Genomic DNA, 10624 nt, shown 5'->3' on the forward strand with positions numbered 1-10624 from the left:
CCTCCTCTCTTCCAGAAAAGCGGTGATCGGCAGCTGCCTGCACTAGAGCAAAGCAATTGCCCCCATCCCTGCCCTGCTGGCTGCAGCAGGACAGATGAGGGCCAGAGCCAAATATACCCATGTCCTAGGTTTCCTTGTCCCATGAAACAGTGGGTGAGTCTGCAGTGCTGCCCATGGGGCTGCCTGTGTGGTGTGCATGTATAGAGGGGAGAGGAGCCGCTCCTTTCCCCCCAGCCTGGATATCCTTTCCTGGATATCCTTTCCTGGATACCACTCCAGGGTATCCAGGAGTGAGGAGCTCGTGGGTGACATCCAAGGTGCCTGTGAAAGGTGCCCAAAGATGAGCCAGCCTGTTGACCAGGCCCCAGCTCACCACAGAGGTCCCACATCACCCTTGCAAGCCTTCAGGCTTTGCAAATGAAAAAAGATGGAGAGCTGCCGAGTAAGGAAGGAGCAGGAGCTTCTCCTGGCCTTTCAAGGAAGGGGACAGTCCAGCTAACCTGTGTTCCTTGAAATCTTAATTATGTCTCTGCTCAAAGTACAGACTTCAAACTTGCTGTCTGGTCTCCTGGGCGGGTGAATATTTTTGGTGTCACGTATTCACAGTCAGGAGATGGAGTGGTTTGTAGTTGTATCAGTTCTTTTCCAAAGTAGAGTGAAGGGTGGGATAAGTCCCTAAAAACGTCCTTCAGGGAAGTGAGATGTCTGGGGAGGATTTTTCCTGTCTCTGCTTGGAGTAAACAAGCAGGTAAATAAAGGAGACACCTTGAAGGAAAGGACATTTATAGCATTAGTTATAGCACATATGGCCTGATCCTCCTTAAGCAGAAGCTGGAGCCAGCAGATTGATGCTGATTTATGACTGCAGTGGCTCTGCCCCACATTCTGCACTACTTTGGGAGGTTTAACTTTTAATATACTTCTGAAAACTTTTTGATTGACTTTCAGATGCATCCTTGGTGCCCCCACCTTCTAGAAATAGAGTGAAATCACTTAACGTGCAAGTAAACCAAATTAGTGCTTGGATCAGAGCCTGCTGCCTCACTTGCCTCAGCAGAACTTCTGTATATTTTTTTTTTTTAAATCTTTTCTGATGCTGCTCATATTTCCTCACTCCTCCTTGGTGTTATATTCTGGATCCTACTCGATATTACACAGGGTCTTTTCTCCTAATGTTTCTATTATTGCCAATAAAGGCGGTCACCAGGAGCCAGCACATGCTGGTCCTCCGGTCTTCCTGGCACAGGTCGTGTTGCGATGGGAAAACCTTGGGTGAAGAGAGTTAGACGGTGATTTTTGAGCTCGCTCTCTTTCCTGCGTCAGCCTTGCGTCGCTGTGTCCTCTCTGACCTAGATTTTGCTGCTGTCCCTTGGGCATTAGATTTGATCCTGATTTGTGGCCAGTAATGCCTTGTCTTCAGACTCTATTTGTTGGCTCCCAGGGCCTCGTACTTCCTTCCCTGGTGACAGTTTTATGCCGGTGTAACTCTAGTGCCTTTGGTGGAGTCACTCCTGATTTACCCCAGCCCCCAGTGCCTGACAGCTGGTTTTCTCCCTGCATTACTGTGCCTGACACATGGCTGTAGGTGTTATGCATTGTCACAAAATTAATTTTCCTCTGGAGAGCCCTCAGTGATTTCAGCTGAACTTCGTTGCAATTGTTGCTCTGTCTCCCTGGAAGATTCATTCTGCTGGGGTGGTTTCGACCTTGGGGGATGGGGAGTCAAGCCCAAGTGCAAGGCAACCCTTTCTTCTCTTTTTTTCTCATTTTTTAGTAGCTGGATTTCCTTGAGATGTTGCAGCCAAGTATGAGTGGCATAGAGAAAACTCAGCAGTCCCTCCAGATGCGTATCAAACTCTTACTCAAAGACTCGTATTTCAGCAGAAGCCCTTCTCCAATGCTGGCTTTTACCTCCCCGCTGCTGAGCCCTCTCTCCCCAGATGTGGAAAAGCCTGAAGCTGTAGGGCAATGACTTCTGTCCCGAGTTTATCACAGCATCAAAATTAGCTGGCGTCGGCATTTCTCTCTTTTCCAGGCTGAGTTTGAAACTGCAGCCGCGTGGCTGTGGATTGCCTTACAGCAAAAACAGTCCCGTAACTGGGACCCAGACAAGGTGGGGCTGGATGTGCAGGAGGTGCCTGTGGCAGAGCCCTGGGATGGAGGCTGGGCAGGGGAAGAGGGTGTTTCTGCAGGGGGTATTGAAAGACAGCCCAGTCTGAGTTTGGAGAGTGACTGCTTTGTAGCAGTCTGAGGGTAAAAACAGTGAATAGCTGAAGTTCCTAAATCATGTTTGAAATCGGATTTAGGTATTTTAGAACTTAAAGACAAATGAGACTTAGCCAAACACATCCAGATTTTGTGAGATACTTTGGTGTCTAATGCTCTAAAGGGAGTTGGGCCCCATTTCAAGTCATTGAAAAGCATGATTTAGGTGCTAATTCACTTAGTGCTTGGAGTATTTATCAGTTGGGACTTGGTGGAGTTTGATCATTCCAGGGGAAATGTGACTACAGTGAAATAAGAATGAATTCTTCTCATAAGCGGGGTTTAATTATCCTTAGCAAAGTGCATTTGATAGCATTTTAGGCAGTACCTGAGTGTTGCTGAACCCTACCGAGCAGTCATGTTACTCCTATCACAGGAGTGAAAACCTGCTTTTTTCCTGAACCCAATTTTTGTTAAAACTTACTAAATGATATTTGTACCCTTTTCTGATAATTATGAAGATCTGCTGCAGCTGCACTTCTAGCAGGAGCATTTGCAACTTTATGCATGTTTTAAAGCATTCTTGCACTCCTCTCAAGGCTTTTCTTTCAGTGTTCCTGATTTTTCATGCTGTCTAGAGTACTGGGGAGGGCTGTCACGGACCTTATACCAGGGTTTTCCTGCCAGGTGAAAGTGGAGCGCTCTCAGATCATCTATTGAAGCAGAAAGCCTGGGGGGCACGTGGGGGTGGGAACTGCTGAATCATTGGCTAGGGGTTCACTCTGCACACTGGCTGGTTGGCTTTGGGGAATCTGCTGAGCATCCCTTGTCAGATGCCGTGAGCTCTGTGGATGTCCATGGGAGCTGAGGATATTCAGCATCACCAAACCAAGCCCCACTCCTCTGTTTGACTTGCCTTCCTCTGGGGTGCACAATGACACCCACAGTGCCTACTCAGCAGCAGCAAAAAGGTGGACCCTGGTATCTTTTCGGAGCAGCACTGGCAGGGAGAGGGTAGCTGTTGTGGTGCAGAGTCCACGACAAAACAAAAAGATGCTGTTAATAGCCTGCCAGGATGACGGTGCCGGCAGCGCAGTGCGTCCTGCGTTCCCCAGAGTGGATCTGTCTCAATCTTATTAAAAGCTCATCAGTGTTTCCTACACATCCATCCCACAGACGGAGCTGTAGCACTCGGCAGCTGAGCCAGGACCTGATCCGTGCCTGCCCAGTTTTTGGAAGAAACCAGGCTGGGGCAACAGGAGAAACCCCCAGACAGGGTCTTGGGAAGCCACACGGAAGAACCATGCTTTGGTGTAACATAATGGTGACCTGACGCCAGCTGCTGGGGGGAGTGTCTCAATCAGGCAGCCCTCAAACTGAAGCTCCCAAAAGTGTTAGGGCCTCCAGGGGCTGGATCCTGAAAGCAGCTTGTTCCCTCTGCCCCAGCCTCTGTGCTTACAAGGAGGTGGTGAGTTGGTAAAGGATGTTCATCCTCAGCAGCCAAGGTTTTTTTGGGGCTGGCCCCCACCCCCACATATATTTAGCACATGGAGGACTGAAATGAGTGAGCCCTGGAACTGGAAGCTGCAATGCCTGCTTACAATAGACAGCTGAAGAGCTGGGCCTGGAGGCTGTAGTATCTTATATCGTCTGCAAATTGACCTGGAGGAGGGGTTTTACATGTATCAAAGCATATCACTAACTTGTTTGAGTTTAGGACTTGCTTTCCATCTCAGGTGGGATGAATCAGAAGTCACCCCAATGAAGTCTAATGGAGTAACCAGAGTGTAAAGAGAATTAAGCCTGTTTTTTCCACCCTGTCCTTTTGTCCTCCTTCTTGTGCAGGAGACAGCACCTGCCTCTCTGCATGGCAGTGTTTCCTCTGGCTGCTGCGGGATCTCGAGGGGAAGGATGAATAACTTGCACAGCTGATGCACTGACTCACTCCTGTCCGCAGGAGCTAAGGCACAGAGCTGTCAGCTGTTCTGAGACAGCGGGAACCAGCCTTCTTGCTGCTCTGAGTTTCCCCAACGTGTTCGGGACCCAGGCAGAGAACCAGGGGGAAATAATAATAGAATACGAGCATGTATCCTTCCGATACATCCGGTTTTCTCATGGCACCTATTGTGCAAGTGAATCCCAAAATGACTTTCGGAGTATGGCCATTCATGTTTGCAAATGCTGTGACTTGCGGAGTTATATCTTTCCCGCAGTCAGGATAATGAGAGTTCTGGAGGAAAACAAGTTGCTAACCTGTAAAGTGGGTTTGCATATCCTGAGCTAAAACGAAGAGCACCATCTCCTGGCAGCTGGGAATAGCTGGCACTGCTGCCGGGGATGCGTGCCTAGTGCAGTTCTCTTGCAAGCAGCTTGCTGCTCTCTGCATCCAACCTATAGCATCTGGAGGTAGGATAGCTCAGGGCTGACAGCTGGCTCTGGCTATTGAAAAAGGCTAATCCAGGGGAGACTGAGAGCTGAATCTGGAGATAGACTTGGGACTGCTGGTCCATCTGGGTACTGTAAAGAGACGTGGAAAAGTGATAAAACACTGAACATCTGTATAAAGATGTGTATGACTACAGATGAGAACATAGTAAGGCAATGTAATATGAGTTTTAAAAAGGAAGGTAACTGAGTTGGGAAACTAAAAAGAAACAATGAGACATCATGCATCAGGGTCAAAAGAATAGAAAAAGTCTTTCCCTTTTTTTGTCATTTTTTAAGGAAAAGTTAAGAATAAAAAGAAGCCAAGGTCAAGCACAGGCTTTTTGCTAGTGGCTGATGACAAAATTGTAAATATGGTACAGAAAAGGCAGGACTGTTTAATAGCTACTTTTGTTGCGTATTTGGAAGAAAGCAGGAAGATTCATCTATCTGATGGTCATGGATGAACAATAAAAATGAAGGAGGGGCTGGAACGTAAGCTGCTGATGTAGGGCTGGGAAACATGGTCTTGTGCTAGTCGTCAGAGAGGACCCCGAGCTGTGGTTTGATCTCCAGATACAGACGTTTAGGTGGTGGCAAGGTCTGGGCAATGGGACTCTCCTGCATCACCGTCAGGTGCAATGGGCCGCCATGATGGCTCCTTGGATTTAGGCAGGCAGCCTTGCTAGGAAATCAGCCTTTCTAGGCGAGAGGGTAATTATAAAATAAAAAACTTGGCAAAGTGCTCAACCACCTCCTTGAGCCTTTAAGACAATATAGGATACCTTTCTAAGAGCCAGGCTTTAGTCTGAGCGCTGAAAGAAAGTCACTGCACATCCCTGAGCTCTGCGGTGCCTTCGGGAGTCTTGGATAAGAGCAAAGTTGCTGTGCTGGAAAATGCTCGTTGCTCAGTTTTGGCTTCTATGTATCTAAAATCTCTGGATGACACCTAAAGGGCTGAGGTATTGGGAGTGTCACGTGGCCTGAGAGACCCTCTAGCATCATTTGGGGCCAGTCAAATGAGTACTCCCCTTGTTTATGGGACTTGGCTCATTATTATCTCTAGTCCATAAATTACCACAGGTCAGGGACTGGCCAAACGGGACAAGGTGGACCTTGTCGCCAGGAGGCTGTGATCTGCATGGACACGAGAGAGCTGGGGAGACCCTGCTCCTGGGAGCTAGCAGCCCTGCAGCATTGGGGTAGCCAGTAATGACTCCTGAGGCTCAATATGCAAACCAAAAGTCAGAGCCAAGTATTTAGAAGACTTACAGGAATTTGCTGGAAACAGCTTGCTCGCAGTATTCTGCTTTTGTCTGAAAAGGTCGCTGAAACCTTGCTTCCTCCAGTTGCAACCGAAGATCCTTCTTCTTCTCAGTGCAGCTCCAGGCTGTAAAAATAGCATCATCTAATTAAAGATTAGTTCCCCCTCTCCTCTTCTGAAAAACTAATAATTCTGACGGAATCACTGACACAGAATAAATACTGAACCTTGCATTGCGGGGTTACCAGCTGTTCTGCAGAACTGAAATTTCATGTCCTGTGTCAGTCTGTCTGTGCCATTGAAGGTCACCAGAGTTGCATGTGAAGATTAAGAAAGGCAGGTTAACATGGAAATTGGTTATTGGTTATTTTATTGAAAATTGAACCCAATATTCTGAAATGATCCATTTTAAGAAGACTGAGCATACTCTAGTTGGGAAAAAAAAAATCAGTTTTATTTAAATTAGCTCTTTTTCTTGTCTATTATCCTCAGCTAACTTTTTGTTTCCTCTTCCAGTGTGCTGCAGCAGTTCAGCTTGCATTGTTCCAAATTGGGCTTCAGCTGCCTTTCTTAATTTAAGAGTTACTCTGCATGGAACCAATGATTTCTAAATTATTTCCTGTGTCAACTGCTAAATAGCTCTAAATCCAACGCTGTAGGAGAGGATTTCTGGAGCATTCACTTACTTATTCTGAGGAAACAAACCAGTCATTTTCAATTTTTTTTTTCCTTTACAGTTGGTGAAAACACATGTAACTTGCTGAGCATCTCAGCTGTGCTTGAAATGATTGAATCAGACCCATTACTTCTTAGCTGGTCGCAGGAAGTGAAATTATTTCCCGAGGGCTCGTATTGCAAGAAAGCATGACTGCTGCTCTCAGGCGCTGAATAGCTTTGCTTTACCTGAATTGGCAGGCAAGTTTTTGGGCACATTTGAGGGAAATCCAGATTAAAGAAAACAACCCTTTGTAACAAGGGTAAATTCAGATCTGATACTGCCATCCGTTACCAGTGCTATTCAAGGCTTCTCCTTCCCACGGATATTGAACTAAATAAACTTAAAGTCAGAGAGGGCATTGCTTAATCACCAGGCTCTGAATACACCATTCTTTAGCAAAAACCTGCTCAGCTATTATAGGTTTCCATGTCTTTAATAGCCAGCCTAATAGCTGATAGATTCACACTTCCCAAATAAGAGGCAGTTTTACCAATGGCTTTAAATCATTCCCTGTGGAAATAGAGAGTTGCATTAAATCCTGGTAATTAGGCAATTTCAGCTGTCTTCAGTGCTTTTGACTCTGTGGTCGCCTTGAGAGTTGGGATCCCTCTATGTCCTGCTAATGTGAACCCTCTCTCTGCTCACACATGCCCATGGACATGCTCACACACCCATTAACTCTTTGTCTTCTCCAGTAAGAAATGCATTTTCTGGTTTCATCGTTATTTGCAAAACCACTGCAGAAAAAAAAAAGAAGGTTTATGATCAACAGTGATTTTTAAATCAGCTCTTGTGTTAACATCTGCTACAGTGTTGGTTTTGTACTACTTGGAAACGTGAAGTGATGTTTCTGTCGATGACTATTTCAGGGTTATTTTTTTCTTTCTGCTGATGAATAACATAAAGAATAGGATGATATTTTCCCAGGCCCTCTTTATCACAGTGGCTCTCCTGCAAGCTCTCCTGGCTTGCTGTAACTCCTGCTATGAAGCACCTGACACAAACACATTAGAAACCTTTTCACTGCTCTATTGATCAGCATTACTAAGTGCTGCAAATGCATGTGCATCTGGCTCACATATACTGTGGACAAAGCAGAAATGAAAGCTGCAAATGGCATCCATGAATATTGGTTTGACAGTGACTTCAGTCTCCTTTGACTATGTTTGTGCTCCCTCTCTACTAGCAATTGTGGGATGTTTGCAGAAATGGACTTTTGCTCACTGATGGTGTTGTGATGGTGTATTTTTTCACGAGCACCCAGAGCAGAAAGTATTGCACAGCCATCTTGAGCTGGTGCAAAGCCACTTAGAATCAATGGGACTTTTCTAGTGGATTCGGTGGGCTTTGGATCAGGCCCAGTAGGCACCGAGGAATCATCTAATGAAAGAGCAGCTCTGAAACCCCACGATTTAGACAGCCACTCACCCAGCACAAATAGTAAATTACAAACAGCAGATATTGGCAGCAACAGGCACGAATAGTCTGTAGTCAGCAATTCACAGCCTGAAATATGTTGGCATAAACAATGCATCAGATAATTCCAGCTAACCAACACATTTGTGAAAATCCAAGCCTGTTTATGGATAATTTTCAAAAAGGCAAGTTAGCAAGAAAAATATTTGCAAGAAAAAGAACCTATCCCTTTTTGCTTACTGATCATTTAGAAATGTTTTTTGGGTATGAGCTGTCCTTGTGAGGCACTGGATGACCTCAGGTAGGACCTGATGTGGGTGCTGGGCAGCCACATTGGTGTTCTGCTTAGGCTCCGTTCTCACGTACCTTTGCTGATGAAACTGAGTCATTTGGAGCAGTGAGGATGAAAGCTGTCTGCAGCAAGTTGCAAAAGGATCTTGCAGCCCTGAGTGAGCTGGCAGGAAAACAGAAGGTGAAATTTAGAGTAGGTAAATGTAAAGTTCCATAGATAGAGAGGAAAAAAAAGTCCCAAATTCACATGCATAGGAAAAATCTTCACAGTGACCCTCACCACTCTGAAACACGATCTTGGCCTGATCATAAATATTTCTATGAAAAGTTCTATGCAGCGCTCCGTAGCGGTGAGAAGAGCAAACTGAAGGCTGGGAATGACTGGAAATGATGATGATAATTTTTCACCTGCCAGCTACAGCACCCCTTGCTCTGTGCTCTTGTATGGCAAAGGCGGCTGCTGTGAATCCCTGGCCATGGGCTCTTGGGGTGTGGGGATGGCGCTGCTGTCAGCATTCTGCGTGCAGTAGCAGATCAGCGGTGAGGGCTGGTGGGGGACCAGCAGCACCCAAAGTCAGTGAGGATAGACACACAGGAGCAGGTAGTGTAGGTAGGCTGAAAACCAAGGTGTGGAACTTTTGGGTTGGTTTTTCCATATGCTATCAGGTTTCCCCTTGTAAAGGAGAAGCATGCTGTTCCCATCCTAAAGGCGGCCCAGGAAAGAGAAGTTGCTTGCAAGTCACCATAGTACTGAGCGATGCAAAAATATGGATGAGGGAAATGGTCATTCGGCCTTTGTGCAGGGCTTGGGTTGTGCAGGGCTTGGGTTGTGCATGTCAAATCCAGCAAGGTTATGCAGTAAAATAAAGCCTGCAGCTATGCACTGAATGGTGTTAAGGGGAAGAAAAAATTGCTTCAGGGCTCACTAAATGAGCTGCACGTGCCTAATGCATGGAGGGCTGTGGGAAAAAATAGTTGTGATGGTATTTAGAGACAGTATCATTATGTATGTGCAAGGAGAAAGAAAACAACCAAATGCAAGTAGCCCAGGAACTTTCACACTGACATTTCCCAGCTTCTTGCTTTGCAGCTGCAGCAATATCCCTTTAATATTACCGTTAAGTTTGCGTTGGCACACGTGGAGCATCAGGAGCCCCACATCCCCTGCAGGGTGATGAGCAGAGGTCAGAGAAAGCCAGCCAGCCTCTGCGATGCAGCATGCATCAGCGCACAAGCGGTTAACAGGCTACCGCCCTCCTATAGACACCAGCTCCTACAGACATCAGCTTTGTTTCTCTACATCCCCGATCCCCCAGCCCCTATAAAAATTTGCCTCCCCGTGCCCCACCTCCCTCATGGGGGATCTCGCTGTTCCTGTTGTCGAGCTGTGCTTTATGTTAATGCTGCAAATCGAGAGTGGTCATCGTTTGTAATTTAATCAGCATCGTCCCCAGGAACTTAAAGCATGACAGAGGGAATTAGAGGCGGTGTATGAAAATGATGCATGGGCGTGGGTAGAGGTTTAACCACTTTCATGCTGGCATGCTTTGTAGATGATGCACACAGGATACAGCTTTCTGGGCATGTGGAAACCACTAAATGGGGATGTTTAGTCTCTGCCCTGGTGTTTCACAAATTTAGGGTGGCTACTGTTAAAAGAGAAAATGAAATCTAAAGCTGCCTATAACTTTCCATCTCAAGTTCTGTCCAGCAGAACTGTTTTCTTAAAGAAAAGTTTCCTTTGGGTGAAACTCCTCCATTTCTCTGTATTAAAAAAAAATGCTCAGGATTGTTTTTGTATTGGACATTAGATTTTTTTTAAGGATATTGGATGGTGAGCCCCTGAGTCAGGTTGTGAGGGAGGTTGTGGGATTGCCATCACTGGAGATTTTTATGCACAGGCTGGGCAAACGTTGGCCAGGAACTTTTAGCAGCTATCAGGATCGTTACAGCTATTTTAAGATACAGCAGCAGCTGGAAGCCTCATCTGACAGACGTGCCGCTATGTTGCCTAAAGGTATAGTAAGAGACAGTCCCAAAGAGCTTGCAAGCAAAGCCAAGCCTGGTGCACAAACAGAATCTAAAATCAGTGGGGAGCGATTACGGCTTTGCAGAAAGATTGATGCATGCAGGCACTTGTCTCTTCACTATGCATTGTTTTTGTGTCTTTGCTTTAGGTGTCACAGCCTCATCGCATCTTTTTGACTATGGCTCCACTGCCAACGGTGGTGACAGCTCCTTCTACACCTCTCTGATCTCAGACGTCCACTACACCACCCCGCGGGACTCCACCTATTTCACGGGCA

At 46.2% G+C, this 10624-nt stretch overlaps 1 protein-coding gene across 1 annotated transcript in view; it reads left to right on the top strand.

Annotated features, from left to right (window-relative positions):
- RTN1 (reticulon 1) overlaps window positions 1–10624 on the top strand; it is a 125448-nt gene that overhangs the window by 56965 nt on the left and 57859 nt on the right. The window contains exon 2 of the mRNA XM_009332739.1: window positions 10496–10624. This exon is cut by the window's right edge and continues 624 nt beyond it. Coding sequence (XP_009331014.1) covers window positions 10496–10624 — 129 coding nt within the window. The remainder of the gene's footprint in view (window positions 1–10495) is intronic.

Source organism: Pygoscelis adeliae, unplaced genomic scaffold, assembly GCF_000699105.1.
Source record: "Pygoscelis adeliae isolate BGI_AS28 unplaced genomic scaffold, ASM69910v1 Scaffold179, whole genome shotgun sequence".
Taxonomy (NCBI): Eukaryota; Metazoa; Chordata; class Aves; order Sphenisciformes; family Spheniscidae; genus Pygoscelis; species Pygoscelis adeliae.